At 36.3% G+C, this 24,003-nt stretch overlaps 1 protein-coding gene across 8 annotated transcripts in view; it reads left to right on the top strand.

Annotated features, from left to right (window-relative positions):
* The window catches only part of MEIOB (meiosis specific with OB-fold), a 29,899-nt gene extending 6,023 nt beyond the window's left edge, over positions 1-23,876 (top strand). For 5 of the 8 annotated variants that reach the window (XM_072942389.1, XM_072942390.1, XM_072942392.1 and 2 more), the window contains 12 exons: positions 1,027-1,084; positions 4,590-4,721; positions 6,439-6,511; positions 8,679-8,874; positions 11,025-11,125; positions 12,231-12,283; positions 12,371-12,466; positions 15,512-15,613; positions 18,331-18,484; positions 20,252-20,435; positions 21,108-21,194; positions 23,463-23,876. In XM_072942389.1, the coding sequence (XP_072798490.1) occupies positions 1,027-1,084; positions 4,590-4,721; positions 6,439-6,511; positions 8,679-8,874; positions 11,025-11,125; positions 12,231-12,283; positions 12,371-12,466; positions 15,512-15,613; positions 18,331-18,484; positions 20,252-20,435; positions 21,108-21,194; positions 23,463-23,573 (1,347 nt within the window). In that variant the 3' untranslated portion in view covers positions 23,574-23,876. Of the gene's footprint in view, positions 1-1,026; positions 1,085-4,589; positions 4,722-6,438; positions 6,512-8,678; positions 8,875-11,024; positions 11,126-12,230; positions 12,284-12,370; positions 12,467-15,511; positions 15,614-16,437; positions 16,683-18,330; positions 18,485-20,251; positions 20,442-21,107; positions 21,195-23,462 lie in introns of those variants that run through there. The other 3 variants (XM_072942396.1, XM_072942394.1, XM_072942395.1) reach the window with 3 other exon arrangements.
* The last annotated feature ends 127 nt before the right edge of the window (positions 23,877-24,003 follow it).

Here is a 24,003-nt window from a genome sequence, read left to right as displayed (position 1 = left end):
CTACTCCCTTACCTTTCCAGCAGTCTGCTGTTTACATTTGGAATCTGCAAATCAGGTTTCTTAAAATGAGATAAATTTATATATAACTTTAATAATTTGCAATTTAAAGCTTATTAGTGTTAAAAATAATTGCTGTTATAGTTTTTCTTGAAAGATAAACTATTCGCTAATTGCTTCTTCAGTTAGAAAATTTTACTCAATATTTCCCTTAGTTGTTTTCCCAACAAAATTCAATGAGATTTGTATGCATTTGGAATTTAAAGAAATAGCAGTGTGTCTAAACGTAATAAGACTAGCTAACAGCTCAGTTAGGATGTGGTGGTCTTAAAAGCTTGAATGTATTTTAAACATAACCGATTATTGCAAGGTTAAATCAGTTGCTAGAATTGGTGATATAAGTTCATCCTTTCAAAAAAAGGCAGTTATTTTTATTTCTTAAAGCACTTTTAAAATATTTAATTTTTGTTAGTCACTAAAGAGAATTAAAAAATTTTAAGGACATGTTAATAACTTTAAGGCTTAAGATCTAGGACTTTACAGCTTAGATTTATTAGCAGCAATATGCAAGTTTTGTTACAATCTAATTTGTGTTACTGTCCAGCATGTTTGGATTAAGAAGCTAAGCAATTGAATGTGGATTGTTAGAAAACCCTATATAAAAGAAAGCTTTGAAGACCATGGCAAATTAAATTGCATTATACATGTGCTTTGAATAATTCAGTGAGGATTGATAGCTTAGGGCAGTTACTGTACTCCACCTAGTGATTGAAAATAAAGTAGAAACATACTAATATTAAATGATTATATTTGTAATAGCAGTTAACTGTCTTATTACTTTGTACCATTCCTTGTGGAACTGAACATTTATGAAGTTCTTTTAGATGTTTGTCTGGAGTAAATATATTTAAATGGTTCCTAGTCAAAAATGTTTGTTAGAGCTAGTAAAATATAGCAAGTCCATGAAATTAAATTTACCATCTACATCTGTGTTTAATATTCGTCTTCTATAACCTTATTGTTTTTCAGAAAATAATCGGCATAGTTATTGGGAAAACAGATGTCAAAGGCTTTCCAGACAGAAAAAGCTGAGTTCTATTTAACTCTTTGCTTCATTTTTCATCAACTGTGGCTTATGACTCCAACAAAGTATATTTAAGTGATTAAATTTCTCATGCCTGTTTTACTCCTTAAGAGCAATGGCCATGTTCTCTATTGCATGGTAAAGTACTTGATTTAAGGCCACATGTTTGAGGGCATTAAAATCATTTTAATGATTTTATTTTATATTTCTCAAACATAATTTTAAAGGCTGTGTATACATTACCAAAATAGCTAGTTAAATCGGCCAACTCATTAATGTCTATCAACGTGTATTTACTGAGCACCTCCCCTGTGTAAAACCCAGTGTAAAGGTAACAGAGAAGTTGTGTTCTTCTCATCATTCTCGAATATCACAGTGTCTGAGAGGATGGACTTGGGGCTAGACTGACTGGGCTCACTTAGTCGCTGAGTCATCTGAGATCTGTCCTATGCACGGCTGTGAAATCGGGTACATAAAGCTGGGATGAGAATTAAATGAGCTCATACATGTTAGGGTGAGTAAGACCTCCATGTTCACTATCATTATCAGCCTGAGATATAAGTACACAGGTAAATCTCATAGAAGACAGAAAGTGATAAGGAGGAAGGGATTTCCAAGGTCATGAGGAAGGTCATGAAAGTGTTGAGGGAGAGAAGTATGGCAACAGCATCTGTGTAGTTACTCAAACAACCAGACAATTCAGTGAAAAAAACCATCTTTCATATGTGGAAAATACAGTTAAGTTTGGCTTAGTTGTTCTGATTGAGTTACTTGAATTGTACAAGAGTTTTAGGACTGTGGAAACATAATCCAAGACTAAAATAGGATTTTTAAAATCAACTCACCTTCAAACTTTTGTAGTTTACATGCAGAGAGATATGATATAGAATGCCAAAAGTAGCAATTCACTACTATTAGCTTTTAAACTGTCAGTGATTTTTACTGAAGTGTACAGTATAAATGCTTCTATACAGATTGAGGGAATCAGAACTCTAATCAGCCGGCCAATATTTTTGACAGAAGGCATTAATTTTGTTTGAATCACCTGAGTAATTGTGGCTGTGTTAATTGATTCATGATAGAGTAATAGGTACCTTTATTTTTATTTTATTTTATATAATATTCTGTTGTTATTTTTGAGGTAAATAACCAAGATATCATCTCCCACCCAACTCGTTTGTGTCTTCATTTTACTTCATTATAATTAATTTTAGATCAGAATTGCCATTTGAGTAGTTTTAGAAATTCTATATATCTGTTTTCTAAGCTGTAAAAGAAATAACTTAAAATATATGAGTTAGAAAAAGATCAAGACTTAAATATATGCTAAAATTACAACAATGAAATATAATTTTCACCTGTCAGATTATGACAGCAAGGAACCTTTTATAATTATGGTACAGTATTCATTTTTTGGAGAAGATACGCTTACTGACTTTAAGAAATATTACACATATAACATATTAATATATTTTCATAAAAATTCAAGCCATACAGAGGTCATAGAGTTGAAAAGTGAAATTCTTTATTTATTCCTCAATTTTTCCAATCCTAGTCCCCGCCCCAAAGGTAAGTGCTAACAACAGTTCAATAGATATCTATAATGTGCATTTATACATTAGGTTGTATTATTTTTTAACTTTTTAAATTGAAGTATAATTGATATATAATATGTTACAGGCATACAGTATAGCAATTCACAGTTTTTAAAGGTTATACTCCATTATAGTTATTGTAAAATATTTGCTATATTCCCTGTGTTGTATAATATATCTTTGTAGCTTATTTTGTACCTAATAGTCTGTACCTCCCACTCCCTCCACCTCTACCCTGCCTTTCCCTCCTTCCCTTTCCTCACCGGTAACCTCTAGTTTGTTCTCCGTATCTGTGAGTCTGCATTTTTGTTATATTCACTAGTTTACTGTACTTTTTAGATTCTACATGTAAGTGATATCATACAGTATTTGTCTTTCTCTGTCTGACTTATTTCACTTAGCATAATGCCTTCTAAGTCCATCCATGTCACTGTAAATGACAAAATTCCATTCTTTTATGGCTGAGTAGTATTCCATTTTGTATATATACTGTATCTTCTTTATCCATTCATCTGTTGATGGACACTTCCTTGTCTTGGCAATTGTAAATAATGCTGCTATGAACATTGGGGTGCATGTATCGTTTTGAATTAGTGTTTTTGTTTTTGTTTGGTTATATACTCAGAAGTGGGATTGCTGGATCATACAGTAGTTCTATTTTTAATTTTTTGAGAACCCTCCATACTGTTTTCCACAGTGGCTGGAGTAATTTACATTCCCACCAGCAGTGTACAAGGGTTTCCTTTTCTCCACATCCTCACCAACATTGGTTATTAGTGTTCTTTTTTACGATAGCTATTCTGACAGATGTGAGGTGATAATCTCATTGTGGTTTTGATTTGCATTTCCCTGATAAGTGATGTTGAGCATCTTTTCATGTTGCATTTTCTCCTTGGAAAAATGTCTATTCAGTTCTGCTGCTCATTTTTTAATCAGGTTGTTTGTTTTTTTGATGTTGAGTTGTATGAGCTGTTTATATATGTTGGATATTAACCCCTTATTGGTCATAATTTTCAAATATTTTCTCCCATTCAGTAGGTTGTCTTTTTGTTTTGTCTATGGTTTTCTTTGTTGTGCAAAGGCGTTTAAGTTTAATTAGGTTCAGTTTGTTTATCTTTGCTTTTATTTCCTTCATTTTAGGAAATGGATCCTATAAAATATGGCCACAATTTATGTCAAAGAATATTCTACCTATGCTTTCCTCTAGGAGTTTTATGTTATCCAGTCTTACATTTAGGTCTTTAATCCATTTTGAGTTTGTTTTTGTATATAGTGTTAGAGAATGTTCTGACTTCATTCTTTTACATGTAGCTGTCCAGTTTTCCCACCACCACTTATTGAAGAGACTCTTCTCCATTGTGTATTCTTGCTTCCTTTGTCATAGATTAATTGACCATAAGTGCATGGGTTTGTTTCTAGGCTTTCTATTCTGTTCCACTGATCTATGTGTCTCTTTTGTGCCTGTACCATACTATTTTGTGATGCCTTTTTAATTAGCAAAAACAGAAAGAAATTTTATTTGGGGAAAAGAAGTACTTGCTGACCCCTAGTGGTATCTTTTAGTAGCACACATTTATTTGTTTGGAAATAATTAAGATCTGAATTATGACTTAGGTTAAGACAACAGTCAGTGAGAAATGGAGAATCTAAGCTAATACATGGATGGTTCAAGCCTACATGTCATTTCCCTCCAAATATATAGATAACTGGGGAAAGGGAACAGAGGAGTCAATAATGAGGTCAATTATCTACTTTGACAGCTTTGAAATTCATAAAAGTATAACTTACAGAGTTTATATCTGAAATAATATTTTATACCATGTGTTTGAGTGTTTTTATCATCATAATCATATTTGTTCAAAATTTAAGTAAAACTGTTCATTTGAAAAATAAAAGCATTGGTTTTCCCTTAGATATTGGATCAGAAAGGTACACTTTCAGTTTCACCATTCGTGATTCAGTGACTCATTTTGTAAATGCAACATCCTGGGGCAACAGAGACTACATCAGATCACTTTCTGACAGCTTTAGGGTTGGCGAGTGCGGTAAGTAAACTATTCTCTTAGAGTATTAATCCCATGATTTGTTTGTGGTAACTACACTGAAGGAGTCAAAATGAAATAAGATACAATTCTTATTCTCAAGAACCTTATCAGAAAAAAATCAAGTGTTAAGAGCATAACACAAAGCATTCAGCATTTAGTTGAAACATACATACATGATAGTCACATATTTTTTCTAGGTAGCTCTATGATCTTTGGTTTATTTCTGTTTCACTTTGCATCAATCCCTATTGTGGCTCTAATCATTTATCTTTCTGTAAACATATAATAGGGTTGCTAAATAGATTTTGATAAAAGATGATACTTAAATTTTTAGTGGGGTTTTAAGAAACTTTACTTTTAGTCTAAAATACCAAATCTTTTGTATCCTCTACCCACCCCCATATCCCTCAGATGGTACAGTGTAGTATAATAAAAAGAGCAAGACTTTGAAAACAGATGGATCTGGATTCAAATCCAAGTGTCAGTATTTATTTACATTGTGGCTTTGAGAAAATTTCTTAATATTGTTGGGCCTCAACTATGAATTAATACTCTATAGATTCTCATGAATGTTAAATGAGGTATTGTGTCTGGTATAGAGTGTAAAATTTAGTCACTCAATAGTTAACAGCTCTAGCTTCATACAAGAATCAAGATAGCATGTATACCAGTTCTATTTGTGTAGAAAAAAAGATGAGAAAGAGTAACACAGACAGTTAAACTACTCCTCTCTAATCCTGCAGTATCAAGCAGTCTCTTACCCATACTAGTTACTTAGCATCCAGTCATACATTGCCTTGTGTTATTAACTTTCAGGATTATATGTAATATCTCTCTAACTGAATAAAAAGGTAATTGAACATATAGACTATGAAGGCAGAAAACTTTGCAAACATCTCAGGGCCCAGTACAAGTGGAAACATTCCTTGGATGAATGTCAGGACATTACGTACATAGAGCTAACAGTACATTTTGGTATTAAAATATGTTCTGTGTTGATATTTGTTGTGAGGATGAGTGAATAAAGGGATTATAAAAGTGTGAAATTGACAGTGCTCATAAATCTAAATAGGATTTTGGTGTGTGAAAAGATTACAGATTTTTGAGTCAGAACAATTCTAATTCTAGCTCTACTACTTTCTAGATATAACACATGAAGAAAGTTATTTAACCTCTGTGAACTTCAGTTTCTTCATATGGAAAAAGGGATAATAATGGGATAGTTGTGTGAGGAATTAGCAAAACAGAACACAAAAAAGTCTAACATAGACCGTAAAGAAATGGAAACCCTAAAATGTTAAGTCATAAAGCTGATGAGTTGAGGGGTTAAACCAGATTTCGCATAGCTCTTTAAATACTGCTGTTTTTTTTTTTTGAGGGCAAATGTGAATTGAGTGAAGATCAATTAAAGTGTTTGTTTTGTAGAAGAGTATATTATAGCCAAATCAAATGTTCAATGTAACTAATCAGTAATCTTAATGTGGGTCATATGTTGGGATTTAAACACAAAGCATAAGAACTGTCATCTGAGATCCAGCTAATGGTCATACCCCAGATTCTGTTGCTCACAATGCCACCAGAAAGTGATTGTGAAGGGTATACAATACCAACTCAAAATTAGAACTACCCCTGTAATGTTCATTGTTATGTACACTTGTTTTTCAAATTTATCCTGTTACTTTTTTGTGATAGCATCATATTTTTCCTTCTGTTTTAGTGATCATTGAAAATCCCCTAATCCAAAGAAAGGAATTAGAAAGAGAAGAAAAGTTCAGCCCTGCAACTCCTAGGTAAATCTAGCACAGAGGTCAACTATCTTTGTGCCAGAATGATCATTACTCGTAGGTTTTTAAAGTATCAGGTTAGCAGAGAGCTTACAAAGGTATATACTTCAGTTTGAAAATTAGGAGTTTAATTCTTCCTCACAATATTTATCTTTGATTATGAAATAATTTACTTTGATATAGGATCACATGAAAAAGAAAGACTTTGTGTTTAATACTTTGATTCTCATTCTTAGATTTACAAAAATTTGATTCTAGTCAAGTTAAAGCTGAACAATGAGAAGAAAAGATAAATCTTGGAAGTCATATATCTGTTTTTTTTTATACTGTTATAACTCTATTCACATATCGTACTATCTTAGTTCAGGTTCCCTGGAAGCAGAGCCCAGAGGGGAATTTTTGTGCAGATGATTTGTTGAGGGAGAGTTCTCAAGAGCAGCCTGTAAGGATAGGGCTCGGGGGAAGCTGAGCAAAGAAGCAGTTCAGCTGGAGCCCTGTCTCAGTGTGACCCAAGAGGGAGCTCTGGAGCATGAGAGGCACCTCAGAGTGACACCCCCCTAAGGAAGAGGCCTGGGATTTTTGTACCCTGTATTTACAAGTCATTGGCTCAAGTTCACCCCCCACTCCTGTGGGGGAGGGTGGGTTTAAAGGCATTTCTGACTGAGGGCAGGTCTCGATAGAAAGGTGAAGATGGTAAAGGGCTCTGGGTGGGCACAGCAGTCTCTGATACATACATACCTGCACCCATTTTTCTGACCTCATCTGATAGGTCTCATGTCTCTGCAGCCACATGGAACTTCCTCCACTTGATGAATACCCTGGGCTCATTCTGCACTAACAGCATTGCCTGTTCACGTCTCTCCGCATAGAACAGTCTTCTCCCTTCTGCTTTGATTATGTGCTCTTCTTGTCATTGAAATGTCAGCTTAAATGTCACCTCCTTAGCTCTTCCCACCTACTCTGTCTGTAGTAGCCCTTCCAGTCCCTATTACCAGGACTTCCCCTGTACACAGTGTTATGTGTACCATCGTAACCATGGTCACAGTCTGGGATTATTTGATTAATTGTTCTTGTCTGTCTCCCTCATACATGTAAACTCTGTGATACCATAGGTCTGGTCTCTCTTCTTCGCCACTGTATCCCCTGTGCCTAGACTAGGGTCTGATGCATAATAGGCTCTCAGTAAGTATTTATAGAATGAATGCATGAGTGAAGGAAGGGGAGAGCATTCCTGGCAGACAGGACAAACATGAAAAACCTCCTGGCCTTTAATAATAGTTTGAACCATATGAAACTGTTGATGTTTGACTACTTTTTCTCTAAAATGGCAGTTTCATAACCTGGTAGTCTGATGTGGCTAGAATACAGGCAGGAGAACAACAGGAGGAGAAGCTTGAGAGAGAAGCAGAGACACTTCACAGACAGCTTTGTTTGTTTTACTAACTTCATTCTTTGGTGATGGCTAGCCCAGAAGATCTTTGAGCTGGGAAATAATGTATTCATATTTGTGGTGTAGGAAGATCACTTTGACCACCTGAGGAGGATGGACTGTAGGGGAGCGAAGTTTAGGAGACAAAGCAATAGTTTGGGTGAGAAGTGATGAGGTAAATACCTGAAGCAGTAGCAGGGGGAAGTGTGGGGAGGGCTGGATTAGAGGCTGCAAAGAGGCTCCTTGGAGGACACTTGGGAGTTGATTGGCTGGAAGGGGAAGAGCCCCTCAGGTTCAGTGTATAAACAGTGTGCATCTACTCCATACAGGGCACTGCAGAAGGAAGTAAAGCACTGTCCTTCATTTAAAGCATATAGGCAGGGCACTCAGTGTCATACAGATGGAGGTGATTTCCACCCCCTCCCCCAGCAACATTTTAGAGTGCTTTTACACCCCATTTTACAGAGAAGGAAACCGAAACTCAAGACTGTTGGGCAAGAGCAGTGTGCTTAGAACTCAGGCACAAATTGGTCCTCAATACATTTTCTTGATGAAAATACATTTTAGAAAAAAAATTTATAACTTTTTCAATGTTTCTAAAAGTGAAAAGTATAAATTTTCTTAATGTAGTTTGAATTACAACAAAAATTTAACTGCAAACCTTGAAGTATTTTTCTATTTTAACTGTGAACCTTGAAGAAAATCATTTGATATTAACTTTTTGTGTATGTTTCTGCAATTTAGCCATTGTAAACTGTTGCTCAGTGAGAATCACTCAACGGTAAAAGTTTGTTCCAGTTATGAAGTGGATGCCAAATTAATTTCTTTGATACACTTACCTGTTAAAGAGTCTTGTGATTATTATTCATTGGGTGACATTGTTGCAAACGGACACAGTCTTGATGGAAGAATTATTAATGTCCTTGCAGCTGTGAGGTCGGTAAGTTAAAACCCCAGCAAAGCCAATTTCAATTTGGTGGAGGAGTTTTGTCATTTAATTTGTGTTTGGAAAATAATAATCAGCCGGGATAAAATTTTCTCTGTCTTGATCCATCCCCAGCTGAATTTAGAAAATGATAACACTTCTCAGTAAAGGAAAGTAGCATTTTGTCTGTGAATGAGTAGCAAAATAAAATCATATTTGAGTGTTAAATGCAGCACACAGTCATAAATGATCCACTAACTACATGAGAATTTTTCATACTTCAGTTAAGCAAAGGCGCAAATAGAAAGGGTAAATTCATTGACTTGAAGATCTCCATGAGGTTCTTTGAAGGGGTGCAAGTTGGGTAAACCAAGGAATCAATTCGGTGTGTGTTCTCAGAGCTGTCCTGCGATGGGGGAGAGAGTGAGATCACCCCCATGCAGTAGGGGCCCGGGGGAGCGAACGCAGGGCATTGGCATCAGCATCCTGTGCCACAGGCAGGGCAGGACGACACTCTGTGGGGTGCCAGGGAGTGTTTCCCCGTCCTCTGCATCCACATCTCCCTCTTACCCAATTATTGCAGCAAATTTTGAACTCCTTTGGACAGATGAGAGTCACTTGGCAGGAAGTTAAGGTTCACAAAATAAAGTAGATGAGGAAAATTAAAGGGGCAAGATCAACTCTGCAATATATGGGAATAATGATAATCAGAAGACAAAAAAAAAAAAAGAGGAAATGGACATAGGTACTTGCAGGTAACATTGTGATTGCTAATTGTGTTTCCATGTTAAATGACCGAGAGGGTGTCGATTGTCCTAGATGACAGATTGAGAGGCCATGTCTGCTTTGTTCACCACCCTGCCCAACCTAGCACAGTGCCTGCCACACCGTGAGCACCCAGAATAACTCAGGATGGAGGAATAAATACCCTCTATGACAATCTTGAAAAAGGGGGAAAATTCCTTTCTGGGCAACTTAGTTTCAGCCTTCCTTAAATATAGGATATGATCTCTCAATTTTCCTGAAATTCTATATAATGCCACTATATTGCAATGTAGTAAGAATTTTCTAAAACCCAGTATGGATTTAAAAACTGCAACAGCTTTTTCCATGCCCCCCCACCCCGGCCCCTTGAGTCTGGTACCTTCTTTCATAGAATTATATGACTTCTTTTTTTTCTTGCATGCCTTTCTTCTCCCATTTTGCTTCCATCCCTCTTATATTTCCTTTTCTTTGCCTTTTTATTTAACCTGTTCTTTCTTCCTTCTCACCTCTACTTAGGTCTCTTCACTTTAAAACTGTCTTTCATACAATTTTCTTACCTCCTGTGATATGGTAGGCCTGTCCTTCCTGGCTGTCCTTCCCTCTGACTTTTTTTCCCCCTAGATCCTGCTCTTCTGTAAGCAGCTGCAAGTCTTTCTTTAGCTCTTTCCCATGGAGCTCAGCCCTGCGAATAGATGCAGTGGTGACAGTGGAATGGGGGCAGCCAGCAGACTGTCCGTGCTTGGCCATTGCTCTGTGGCTGTCAGAGGTGCCTGCTGTTCCACGTGAGAACTCCTTGAGGGCATGGAAGGGCCTGTGAATTCACTTTCACCTCCATGATCCTCTCAGGCTGCAATGTGGACTGAATCAAATGATGTATCAAAGCGTATTCCTACATATCCCTCATTTGGTCCTCACCAGCTTATCCCTATGAAGGCAGCAAAGGAAGTATTGATATCTATACCTGGGGTGGCAAGATAAGGACACTGAGGCCTGGAGAGATGAGTCATCCAGTCACATGAATTCCATGCCAAGCCCTATGCTAAGCCATGGGGATACATAGATATTGAAAATATACTTTCTACCCTCAGTGAGTCCACAAAGATGCCACCCAGGGGCTTGTCATGGAGCATTTGTTCTAATGTGTTGGAAAGATCGCACAGTCTTACTTAAAGCACATGTATCTGTATCTCTAGTCAATCAAAGTGTGTAATTTACAACTTAAATACACCTAGTTTAAAGATAAAAGATGCTTTTAAGTTATCAAATATATATATTAGTGACTTTTGCTATTTCTAATTTGTTGTTTACAAGGTAAATATTTGAGTATTTTTATCAACAAATATTTAAGTACCTCTGTAACTACAGGTGAAGAAGAATAACAATTTCCTTCAATTTCTAAGGTTGGAGAGCCAAAATACTTTACAACTTCAGACCGAAGAAAAGGCCAGAGGTGTGAAGTTAAACTCTATGATGAGACAGAATCTTCTTTTGCAATGATATGGTAACTTCGCACATCTGTTCCAAACTGTGAAATCCATGCTGTTATCACCAAGTCAGAACATTTTAATTTTATCAAAAAGATGTTGGATTTCCTATCAGGAGAGGAATAATGATAAGAGAGAAATTATATTTAAAAAATAGGGGGTGGGGGGTATAGTTCACTGGTAAAGCGCATGATTGGCATGCATGAGGTTCTGCATACAATCCCCAGTACCTCCGTTAAAGGGGAAAAAGTACTGAAGGATGTGGGAATAGCTTAGTGGTAGAGCATGTGCTTAGCATGCACAAGGTCCTGCGTTTAATCCCCAGTGCCTCCATTAAGGGAAAAATATAAATAAATAAATATACCCAGCTCTTGTATGTTGAGTCATTACAGTCTGATTACCTTAAAATGAGATCTTTTGGGATTGCATAGATGGACACTACTGTTTATTATTATTTATTATTGTACTCTGTTTTATAACAAATGGTGATTTATGAGGTCCCATTGATAAAGAATAAGCCAGACTTTCTGTGATTGCTTTGGGTGGTAACCTGGAGCCAGGCCATGGAAAGATGGTAGAAAAGCAAGCATTGCACATGCTGGGTTCTGTGAAGTTCCCGGGGTGTCACATGTGGGGTAGAGCTACTTCCTGAAGCATCACAGGGTATAACATGGCAGTGTTTAGACTCCAGAAGCCTGAATAGCAAAGCACTTAATTTGAAACAAGCCTTCAATCCATCAAGTCCCCTCAGCAGTTTATCCATTGTGGCAACCCTCCCTTAATGGTATGAAAGAATGACTTAAAATATTTTAGACTTGTAGTCACTTAGTTCTAACTAGCCTGGAGTGATCTGAGAGGTAGAAAAAGAAGGAACTGAAGGAGCAAAAGTTGTTAGAGACAAATGGTGTGAAGGAATGATTTATCACGTAGGTGTTAAATTCTCTGTGAAATAGACAGTGTAGCCCTGCAAAATGCAGAAGCCAAGATCCTTAACTGTGCCTTTGACCACCTGGGGGATTATTAACCCCAGCCATTAAGACATTCTTTTTCTGGTAAATGAAGTGGTCACTGCCAGTTTTTTCTAATGTATTTGATTTTTATCACTTGTTTTAACACATACAGTTGGGATAATGAATCTATTCTTCTTGCACAGAGCTGGATGCCACGAAAAACAGGTATCGTATTTCTATGATTGTGTTCAGTATTTGTCATTTTTAATCCCCCTATGTAATAATTTTAAAATGGCTTTTTTTCCTAAACAGTAATATTTGCCTCAGATGTAAGAATAAGTTTTGACAAATTTCGGAACTGCATGACAGCAACTGTAATCTCAAAAACCATTATTACAACTAATCCAGGTAAAAAGCCATCTGAAATTTTTTATCCCTTTGGAAATGACTATACCACATATTCCAATATCTGTGCAGTGTGCTTATGAATGGAAATGAAGCTTGGATTTCATTTGAGTTAAAAGTGAAAAACTGCTTTATATGACTTTTAGAAACTTACAACGAGCTATATCTTTGATATCTTTACTAAAGAAATGTGAAAAAGCAGACTTATTTTTAAAGCATCATCCCTTGTGATGATTATTGAGAAATCAATGCTGTTGATTGGATAATCTAAATTATTGACTTTTTAAAAAATAACTTGTTTCACTTCATTGAAATAACTTAGTGCTAGAACATAGAGAACATACATGTAGTATCATTAGTTCATAACTGTGAGTGGTTGTTAAGGGTTTGCAGCTTATTCCAGCATGAAATAGGAGAGCAGGACTGGGGAGATGAAGGGGCTGGTGCCCTTAAGTATCCTCAGAGTGCTTTGTAGTGCAGATAGAAAGATCGGCCCAACACTGTAGAAGACTACAGAACTCCCAGAAATGGAACGATCCTTTATAATCTCAAGAAGATATAAATATAGTTGTGTATCATTTTCAATATAAGCACATTCTTTGATCAATAACAAAGCATCAGTAGTGACTGAGAAGTACAGGGAATTTTAAGTCGTTGACCAAATCAGAATTTTTAAAAATAAAATTACTATGAGATATGACATAAAATGACAAGACTCTGTTTTTATATGAGTATATGGATCTTGCTTTTCTGCTGCAGGAACACTGTCTCCTTGAAAGCAGTGTCATGGGAGGTAAAGCAACACTCACTTACTTGTCCTTCGTTAAACTCTCATCTCCTGTCACATGCTATGTGCTGGGCACTGTTCTGGGGCCCAGTGACAAAACACAAGTATTTTCCCCTCATTGAGCTCACATTCTAGCCAGGGAGAGACAGATAATAATGATAACACAGCCATGAATTATGAAATGCTTGAGAAGTAAAAGAGGAGCAAGGTCAGGAGGGTCCAGAAGGCTACAGTGTGTGTAAGGCAGCCTGCTGTTTACATAGGTGGTCAGGTAGGCCTCCCTGGGAGGGCGACATTTGAGCAAAGATACAGTGAGGCAGTGAAAGGGTTAACCACAGGAAAAGAGCACACCAGGCAGCGGGAACAGCCAGTGCAAAGGCTCTGAGGCCAGTGTGGCTGGAGCTAATAAAGCAGGGCAGGAGGAGTCGAGGTCAGAGAAGAAATGGTAGTAATGGTGAAGGCCTTACAGTCTGAGAAAAAGATGCTGGATTTTACTCTGTAGGAAAGGAGGAACAGGGAGGTGATGTTATCTAAGTTCTAAAAAGATTGCTCTGGCTACTTTGTTATAGGTTGATGGGAACACAGCCATAGTCTGTTCTCAACACAGGACAATAGTGCCACTTTCAATTCCTTTTTTTCTTTCTTTTGAGGAGGGTACTATGGTTTCTTATTTTTAATATTTTGTTAATACTGATAGACTGTTATTAGTGTATTTAATAACATCAGTGATGGAAAATCTCCATCCTCTAAGGGTAAATTTGGTTTGGGAAAATTTCTAAAAAAATTGGATTTGTTGGATTTGTCTGGTGGAAAAGATGATCAAGCTTGACAGTAGTAATTATATTGAAATGTCAAAACTAAGTTAATGAGACAGATTTGAAGGATGTTGTGCATTTGGCTCTGAAACCAGGTTCAAAGGAGAAGTGTCGAAGTGTTTTGAGCAACACCAACATCATTAGAATAAATGCCTAAATGCCTCAAGGAGACAAATATAAAAGAGGATATGTATAACGGTGTATGAATTTCAATACGCTTATTGAAACAGCGTATGTCTGATTTCCTGGGCTTCACCTGCCAGTAGAAATGAAGAACCTCTAAATGGTTTGAGCTTTCATCCTAGCCAGGATGTCTAGGTTCCTGCCCTGAGAGAGTTCATCTGATGGGGAAGGCAGAACTTCCGCCCCCACCCCCACCCCCCGCAGTCAGTCTGGGATGGCCCTGTTGTCTTAAGGGATCTTGACAGCAGTGCCTACACCCTACCCTTCCTATCAGCTTCTATCCCAGGATGCTCATTGGTTTGATTTCTGTGGCCTCACTCCAGCATCTGCTTCCAGCTTATATGCAGTAATTCTGTCAGTGTTTCAAAAGTGTTCATTCATTCACTTGTTAATTTACAAATATTTAGTGATTGCCTTTTATTTGCCAAGTACTGAGGTAACTTAAACACCTTCTGAACAAGGAAGTACATGAGTGGATGGATGGTCAGATGGATGGAAGGATGGTCACTATATCAGATACTGGAAGTACAGACATGAAAAGGCAAGGCCCCTGCCCAGGATTCCAGTCTAGTTCTGAGAAAGAAACAACAGTGATAAGACTTGTGGTACAAAGCGACATGGAGGAAGAAGCCCTAACTCTATCCAGGGGAGCCAGGGGGCATAAGCATCAGCAGGACAGTTCATAGAATATTGGAGATGGTGATGGAGGGCTGAAAGACAAGCAGGTGCTGGAGGTTGGGGCTTGGGGTTGAAGTATGACAGAGTCATGTGAGAGCCCCTTTTCAAAATGAGGTTCTTGTCTTCTGGCACACCATCTGACTAGTCCTGAGAATACTCATATCCTAAATTGAGAAGCAAGTTTTTCAAATAACCTTAAATTTTTTCCTGACTAGAAAAGAAATACATATGAAATTCAGAAAATACACAGAAACATAAAAAGGAAAACAAAAATCACCTATAAATTCACCATCTTAAAAGAGATAATCATTTCTTAGATATGTATTCTTCCAGATGATTTTACCTATGTATTTTTTTTAAATGAAAGAGAATTTGTAAGCTGGTCTTTAAACTCACAATATCTGGTGTACATCTCTTTGTGTTAATAGAGCACCACATCACATTGTTAATGGCTTTGTAATATTCTATTTGATTGTATTCTTATATGGCTTTGCTTTTTACCATTAAAAATAATTTTGGATCATTCATAGTTATTTAAAAAGTAATTGGTATGCTTTTTTACTTATTATGCATTTTCATTTTAAGATACACCAGAAGCTAACATCCTACTGAATTTTATAAGAGAAAATAAAGAAACAATTCCTCTGGATGATGAAGTTGACAGTTATTTGAAAGAATCCATCAATTGTGAGTGACCTGTAAGAATTATTTGACTTCTTAAAAGGCCAGAATTTGAGCCTGTAAAGTTGCATAGTAAAAGATACTATATTCTTATTATGTAACTGCTATACTTCCACTTTTAAAAAGGTAGTTAAGGAGAGGGTGTATATATAGCTCAATGGTAGAGCACATGCTCAGCAAGCATGAGTTCCTGGGTTCAGCCCCCAGTACCTTCATTTAAATTTTTTTAAAAGGTAGTTTAAAACTTTTAGAGGCTTATATAACCTTTTGCCAATCTGATGAGAGCTAATGACCCTCTCCCCAGAAGAGTAGCTGTACCCACACGTAGAATTTTGCATAAAATGTCATGCGTTCACAGAAACCTAAACCCATGCAGCCCAGGTTGAGGCTCACCTTTAACAGGGATGCTGTTTGTTGCCGTCTGTGGCTTATGCTTAGACACCTGGGAGAATGAGGAAGCCCAGAGGGAAGATTTAGATCACTCCCTGAAGGCATGTCCTATAACTTCGTACTAGGAGATGAAATACTTCCTCATAACTGAGGATACCTAATTCATCTCAAGAGAGTAACAATTGAATTAAGCATGAAATAAGTTATTCTGCAAGTCACACGTAAAAGAAGAACTTTGTCACGCTTTCCTAGGGATACTTAACACGTTTCTTTTCAATAGCCATCACTAATAGAAAAAAAAATACTACTGGATCAAAATTATAGGTACCATCTTTCTGCCTACAAGGAAGGACAAGCTTGAAGTTACATTGTTTTTTAGAGTTAAAATAAAGCTATTATTGCTACTTTGGAAGCTTTCTAAAATGTCGGGTCGTTTGCAGATACTGCCATTTCAGAAGACCTTCAGGAAGTAAAAAAGTGTTCGCTGGGCCCTGAGTTGGATTTGCTACAGCGTATGTCAGTCCCTGCCCATTACTCAGCCTTGAAGATAGGGAAAGAACAACAGTGCCCACTCTAGACTCCTCTGGGCTACTCAGCACTGAAATGTTTGTGTGGAAACATTTTCCTGATCAATGGCTCACATTAAAGTAACCACAAAAGTGGTGCTTAAGTTCCCCTTTCTTTTATTTCAATGTGGAAATTTTTATGATGAAATTCACTCAGAGGCAAAAATGAGTTGCTGTATCTCTTAAAATGCTTGTTATTCCCATGAAAAACTTATAGATTGAAAGTAAGTATTTCAGGGTAAAACTATCAATATTTTCTTTAAAGCTTTTATTATTTTTATGTAAAATAATACTCAATATAAGAAAAGTAAATGCAACAAACAGCCCAGAAATAAAACAGTGCTATTTTGTGAACATCTTCTAATTCATCTTCCACTGCATATGTGCTAACAGCAGGATAAAGACATACAAATAAGATAGATAAGTAGATACGTATAGTTATAATTTTTATTGAAAAAAATTGAATTTCTTGTGCTAGACAGCAACGAAAGAATAGTGAAGTGCTGAAGGAACTGGGCAACTTCTGTTAAAAGCTTTCTTACCCAAGTAATATTTAGACTTTTAAGATTCCTCTAAGATTAAGAAAAGTTAAAATGACTAATAGGGTTACTTGTTTTTAGTTTTGTAAATTTCCTTAACTAAACTCTTTAATCGAAGTATAACAGATATACAGAACAGTGAACAAAGTATAAGACAGCGCCCTGCATTGTCATGTAGGAAACACACCTGTTTAGCATCATTCCCCCCAGGAAGTAATTGCCAGGGCCCAGAAGACCCCTTGTGACCTCCTAAACAGGATTCTCACCTCTCACACGATAGAAACCACAGATGAATTTAGCCTATTTTTGACTTTTTAATATGAAATTGTATCATGCGCTTTCCACTCTTGTGTCTGACTTCTTTTGTTCAATATTTCATTTGTGTCATCCACACTGCTGCGTATAGCATTGCTTTTTGTTGTTGTATACAATTCCATTATATGACTATATCACAATTTCTTTCTCTGTCTTATTGTTTCCTATTACAAAATTTCTACTTTCTCTTTGAATGTGACTTTAGGTGAACCTCTGTTTTTCTGTTGAATATACATATTCCTAGGAGGAATACTGCTTCATCATGCACGTGCACTTTTAGATGATTCTGCCAGATGGCTTTCCAAAATGTTTGCACCAGTTTACAGTTCTACCAGTTCTACCAGTAATGTTCAGGAGTCCCAGCTGCTCCACATTCTCACCAGTGTTTGTACTGTTAGTCTTTTAAATGGTGAATGTTTAGTGGTATCCTTCTGTTGGTTAATTTGCATTTACTTGATGAGTGAGGCCAATATGTTTATTGTCCGTTTTTATATCCATTATGCTAAGTCTTTTTAAAGTCTCTTCCCCATTTAAAATTTAATCGACTGTCTTTTTTCTTATTGATTTTTAAGAATCCTTTAGATATTCTGGATATGAGTCCATTGTCTCCTTATAGATTACTAGCATCTCCTGCTCTATAGCCTGCCTTTTCACTCTTTTAATGGGCTCTTCTGATGACCAGAAATTATTTGTTTTAATAAAGATTACTTTCTCTTTCTTTTCCTTTTTTTTGGCTTATTTTTGCTTTCATGTCCATTTATATAATCAGTTTTAATCTATCATATATATTTTTTTCTGTTACATAACTTTACTACATATTCTCATTTAAGCTTTGTAGCTTTTCTATTTGGAAGTAATTCTTTGGAGTTCTTAGAGTACACATAGAACTGTAATAACTTTTTTTCTTTTTTAGTAAGTTCAATAGTTGATGTCTATACAGTTGAACAATTAAAGGTAAAAGCTTTGAAGAATGAAGGAAAAGCTGATCCTTTCTATGGAATTCTTTATGCTTACATTTCTACACTGAACATTGATGATGAAACTACAAAAGTAGTTCGAAATAGATGGTAAGCAGTCAAATTACTTTTAGAAAGTTCATTCTTATAAGAAATAAAACAATTATTGTTAATAAACTTTAAACTCTATAGAATTTAAAGCTATTCTTTGACATAATAGTTGTTGTGTATTTGAGAGAAATGTGTAAATAAATAACCCATACTGAAGTTTCCTTGGCATAGTGTTTATATTCAAAGATTATAATTGCCTCTTGAAGTAAAATTTAATTTACTGTGTTTCAGAAATCCTAAAATAGAAAAGTATAACACTGCCAGAAACTTTTAAGTGGGATGACAAACTATTGTTTTATAATGCATTAAAAAGTTATTTTGATTACCACATCCTATAGCAATACAAGTGACAGCATTTTAATAAATCATTTCAACTGCATGATGAATATGACTTTCAACCTCTCCTAGGTCAAAGTTAGTATCTACTTCCATAGAAAAGTAAACACCAGTAGATTTAATAATCTTAGCCAAAAGATGCTTGGCAAGGAAAGTCTAAAATGTTTTTTGTGAGTCTCCCTATGGATTTGTAATTAAAAATTTTTTGACGTAGTTCTAGATTCACGTGGCACTGTAAGAAATAATATAAAGAGGTCCCCTGTACACTCTGTCATCAAGTTTCTCCCAATGGAAACATTTTGCAAAACTATAGTATCACATCACTGACAGTAATGACATTAATTCAATCCACTGACTTTATTCAAATTTCCCCCAATTAACGTGCATCATTTGTGTGTGTGTGTGTGTGTGTGTGTTACATTCCATGTAGTTTTATCACATGTGGATTTGTGTGTCTACCACCACAGTTAAAATATTGACCTATGGATTTTTGAAACATTTTATGATTCAGTATTAAGGTTAAAAAAACTAACATGGAGGCAATTGTGTAAGGCAGGTGCTTATTTTTTGAAAACTATTTTTTTCATTAAAATGTATTGTCTCCCTTATTTTTCCCTACATCTTTAATACTGAGATCTGAGGAAAAGCATCTAAAATTTACTTAGAAAGTGATTTGTGGCTTACAAGAAACCAGTATCTTCAGATCATTCCCTCTGCTTGAGAAATTTGAATTAGTCTTCCTATTCAAATTGGCTAAAGTAATGCCTTCTTCAAAAATATAGAATAGCATGTAATTACTCCTGAAAGAGAGGAAATGTGTTACCAGCAGTACTAACAGTATTTAGAGGGTATACCTCCCCAACCCTAGGGTTATTCTGTAGATAGATATACAGAAGACCTAGTACAGGACCAAGTATGTATTCATGGAATCCAGGCTTCCTAGGCACAAGACAGGATTCCTGCCCTCAACCTCTGAGCCAGGAGATAAAACAGACATACCTGCAACAACATGAAATAGGATGTGACAGGATATAAGTCCCTGCGGAAGTCTAAGTTGTGCAGCTGTTCAGAGAAGGGAAAGGGTAGGGCTAGGGAACAGGAGAGGAAGGCCTTAGCAGGAAAGTGAGCCTGGGCAGGAACCCCAGTATGGGGAAAGGTAGGAGGAAGAATAGTGGGAGAACTGGCTTATCCCAGTTTTCCACGCAGGAATACTGAAAATTAGGTTGACTGGGTAGAAAGCATGTTGTATCATTTTGCATCATACCTTGGTATTTCATAGGTCTATTGTGTACCCTGTTCAGCACTGAGCACTCTGTAATTATACTCCGTAAATATTCCATGTGCTGACTAGAGTAAAAGTCTAAGTGGTGATCTTCTGGTCAGATTTGTCACTTAGAGCCTTCACATTTTATTGTCTTTGTTTCTTTTCAGTTCAGGTTGTGGTTACATCGTAAATGAAGCATCCAGCACTTGTACAACTTGCAACAAAGATTCTTTGGGATTTAAATCTGTTTTTCTCAGCTTCGATATGCTAATTGATCTTACTGATCACACAGGTACCCTCCATTCCTGCGGTCTCACAGGAAGTGTTGCTGAGGAGACTTTGGGCTGCACGGTAAATAGAAAAAAGGAAAATATGTTTAGAAATAATACCAAATTAAATTCTCTTCTCCCAAAATATAGGCTCTTCTGGTGAGCGTTTGATAGAAGTTAATTAATAAAGAAGTCTGGGGAAATTCAATCTTGATTTTTTGAACAAATAAATTATGTGTTGTATATTAAAATTGTAGCTAACATTAACTGTTAGGAATAATGAGAGAGGCCCTTGAACACAGTGGAGAATAAACATGACATTTTATATAGTCAGATAACAATGGGCAAAACAACACATGGAGACACTGAGCAGGGTCCTTCATGGGGAGAGTTTGGCAGCATTTCATGTACCCACGTGTATCAATCCAGCAACTCTAGCACAGCAGCAGAGATTAGCTTGTGCACTTGATGTTAGGTTTGATGCTTTTATTGTTAGAACCTGCTCCTGAAGTTTAGCAACCTCAGTGCTTTCCGCTTTGTTAAGAGGGGCGCTTTCTGTGCCAAGCCACTGGACTGGCTTCAGAGATTCAGTTTAGAGCTTTGCTAGCCTCATGTCCTTCATCAAGAGAACTGAGCTGTAATTACTATGGATAAAATTTCATTTCTAGTAAGCAAACTTAAGTTTCACATTATTGTCAAGATGGGTTATCTGTATATTCTTTGGAAATACTTGTTTGATTTTTTTTTTAACCAGGTAAATGAGTTTCTTGCAATGACAGATGAACAGAAAACAACATTGAAGTGGCAATTTCTTTTGGAAAGAAGCAAAATTTATTTGAAAGTTAGTGCATTTTACACTTCTATGTTATTCTGTATGTTTAAACAACAAGAAAATCCCAGAGTAGGATCTATAAATTAGGGAATTTGTTATTTTTAATAATGCCCAGTTCCCAGATATGCAGAAGGATTCAGCTACCATAGAAACAGTAGAAGTAATCAGGTTTTTTCATACAGTATAAAAGAGTTACAAATGACCCAAAAGAAAAAAAGACCAGCAAAGAAAACATCCATAATTGTTAACTCCAACTGGGCTCTAGAGGCAAAGCTGGGTCCCCCTGCCCCTATGTGCTGCGCTCCTCACTTCAGTGAGCAGTATGCAGTAGCATAGTTAAATGCTTAGATGCTGCAGTGAGACAGACTTGGGTTTGAATCTCAGCTCCACCACTCCTCAGCCTGTGTGACCCTGGAGGTTAATTAACTTCTCTAAGTCTCTAAAATTCTGTGATCCTTCAACTCTGATCAGAGCAGACTCCTGCAGCAATAGCAGCAATTCAGTGTTTGAGGGTCACAGAATCTTAGTGTTAAAGGTATAAAATGGGCAGTGAGACAAACTCCCCTTGTTTTGTAAATGAGGAAAATGGGGCCAAGAAATGTTGGTACCTGCCCCAGGTCACAGGTGAGATAGGGCTATAGCAGACGTTGTTTCAGATGTTTTCTCCTTTCATTTTCAAGTTCTTAAGTGAGTTTACCTGTCGATATTTATCGTACTAGAACTTAGCAATTAAGTTTGTAAAAATTTAATTTAATTTTAAAAATTTGAGAAAAATTTAAAACATTCATGAGCACACATTCTTTTAGCAGTCAGAATGATGTACATCTCATGTAGACTCTAGAAAACATCATAGTATTATTATAAAAATAGCTTTGATCTCATGGAGACCCTGAAAGAGTCTTTGAGAATGCTGTGTCTGCTCTATCTCAGCCTCATAAGCAGGTTTTCTCATTTTCCAGTGGCTTCCTTCCCTTGCTTGCCTTCTAGAGCATTCCTCCCCTATGCTCCTCAAGCATATCTGAATAAGTTGCAGACATGGAGTCACCAATGGCCTCACCGATATTTCTAGGACCTCAGTTTGAGGCCTCTTCATTATGAAGTCAAAGAGGGAAGTTATGATAATATACTGCATCTCTTCCACCATTAGCATCAATCCACTGAAATACTGTACTGTCTATTTGCAAATCAGAATATCCTCAGATCCTTGTCCAACTTAATGTTTTCCCTCCAAACAGGAGGTGCAGTTGCTATGACTTTGATCAATTTAAATTCATGGCAACTTACTTATAGTTTCCCAAACTTGATTCAAACATAACAACAAATTGCTCTCAAGTGAAAGGATAGTGTTTCTTTCCAAAGAATATGTTACAAAGATATTTGTCAGATTTAACAAAGATTTAAAACAGATGGAAAATGATTATATCACAAAATGTAATAAAGATCATGAGACTCAAATACAAATTTAATTACTATAAATCAGTTAAAACAGGACATGTAATTTAAAAAATAAGAACTTAAATTGCCCTGCCAATATGATAAAAAGAAAGGATTTCCATAAGGATTGGACATTTTATATGTTTATCATATTTCAATTAAAAATCATGGCTACTTAAAATGGTTCATTTGGTGGCATTTCAAAGTGAGGTATTCATTTTAATGTTTTAAAACAGTGATATTATTACAAATCCTTGTAAGGTCTGATATTAGTGTTAAAGAATAATTTTCAAAAAGGTAAAACTGTGACTCATACAAAAATAAAATGAACACGTCAAAGATTTAATTCAATTCTTGAATAATGAAGGAAATTAAAATGGCTCGCTGATGGGTCCTTCGATGCTATACTAAACAAAATGTCCGTGAGAGTGCTTTGTAAATTGTAAAAAGACAGACATTATTAATAAACTGCATCGTGGTATCCCAGTACTCTAACAGATCACGTTTCTGCAGCAGGTTCACATCTGTCACCACTGGTGGTGCAAACACATGTTAAGCCCTTTTTTATTCATGTTGGATTTGAAATCCCAACTTTCCTACCAGAAAGAAAGGTTATGAAAAAATGACGTGGATTTTTACAAAATCAGTCAGAAGCCAGATCTGTAATTTCTCTCCAACTCTGCGTGAGCCTGGAATGCTTTCCACCATCTTACAACTTTAATTGAAGTTTATGTTCACATCTGTAAACAAAACTCATTGCTGTTTTCTATTTGTAGTCATTGGTTTTCAACTTTATATACAAGGTGGTTTAAAAAGGAACTCTCTCTCTTTTTCTCCCTACAGTTTTTTTTATCACATAGAGCAAGGGGTGGACTGAGAATTAGTGTGCTCTCCTGTAAGCTTGCAGATCCTATTGAAGCAAGTAGGAACTTGTCTGGACAACGAAATATTTAAAAAATACCATTTTAAACTCTGGAAAAGAATACGAGTTTTCACCACCTTTAAAGTGGACAATGAAAAAAAAGTGGAAAATGAATTTGAAAATTATGGATAAAATTGCTTTTTGTTCAAATGTGATGAGAATGTGTCTATAATTGTTATTCTGTTTCCCCCTGGAGTTGGTTTGGGGTAAATCCTAAAATCTCTCTCTTACTCAAGCTTGTTTCTTATAAGGCTTGTTTCTACTGGCTTTGCCTCCTTTCTTCCCAAGTTGGAAAATTTTGCTTGAATTAATAAACAAGCTTAATCTTTCCCACAGATATGATTTCTTGTATTAAGCCCCTTTCCTCTTTGTCTTGTTTGCCTGGAGAAGGAGCAGAACCTCTAAAAATGACTTGGCCATGGCTCAGACTACTTTGCTGGAGCCGACAGCAGAGGCACCAGG

This window comes from Vicugna pacos, chromosome 18, assembly GCF_048564905.1.
Source record: "Vicugna pacos chromosome 18, VicPac4, whole genome shotgun sequence".
In the NCBI taxonomy this organism is placed as follows: Eukaryota; Metazoa; Chordata; class Mammalia; order Artiodactyla; family Camelidae; genus Vicugna; species Vicugna pacos.
The sequence above is the reverse complement of the archived record's forward strand: the minus strand, read 5'-3'. Positions and strand labels throughout refer to the sequence as shown.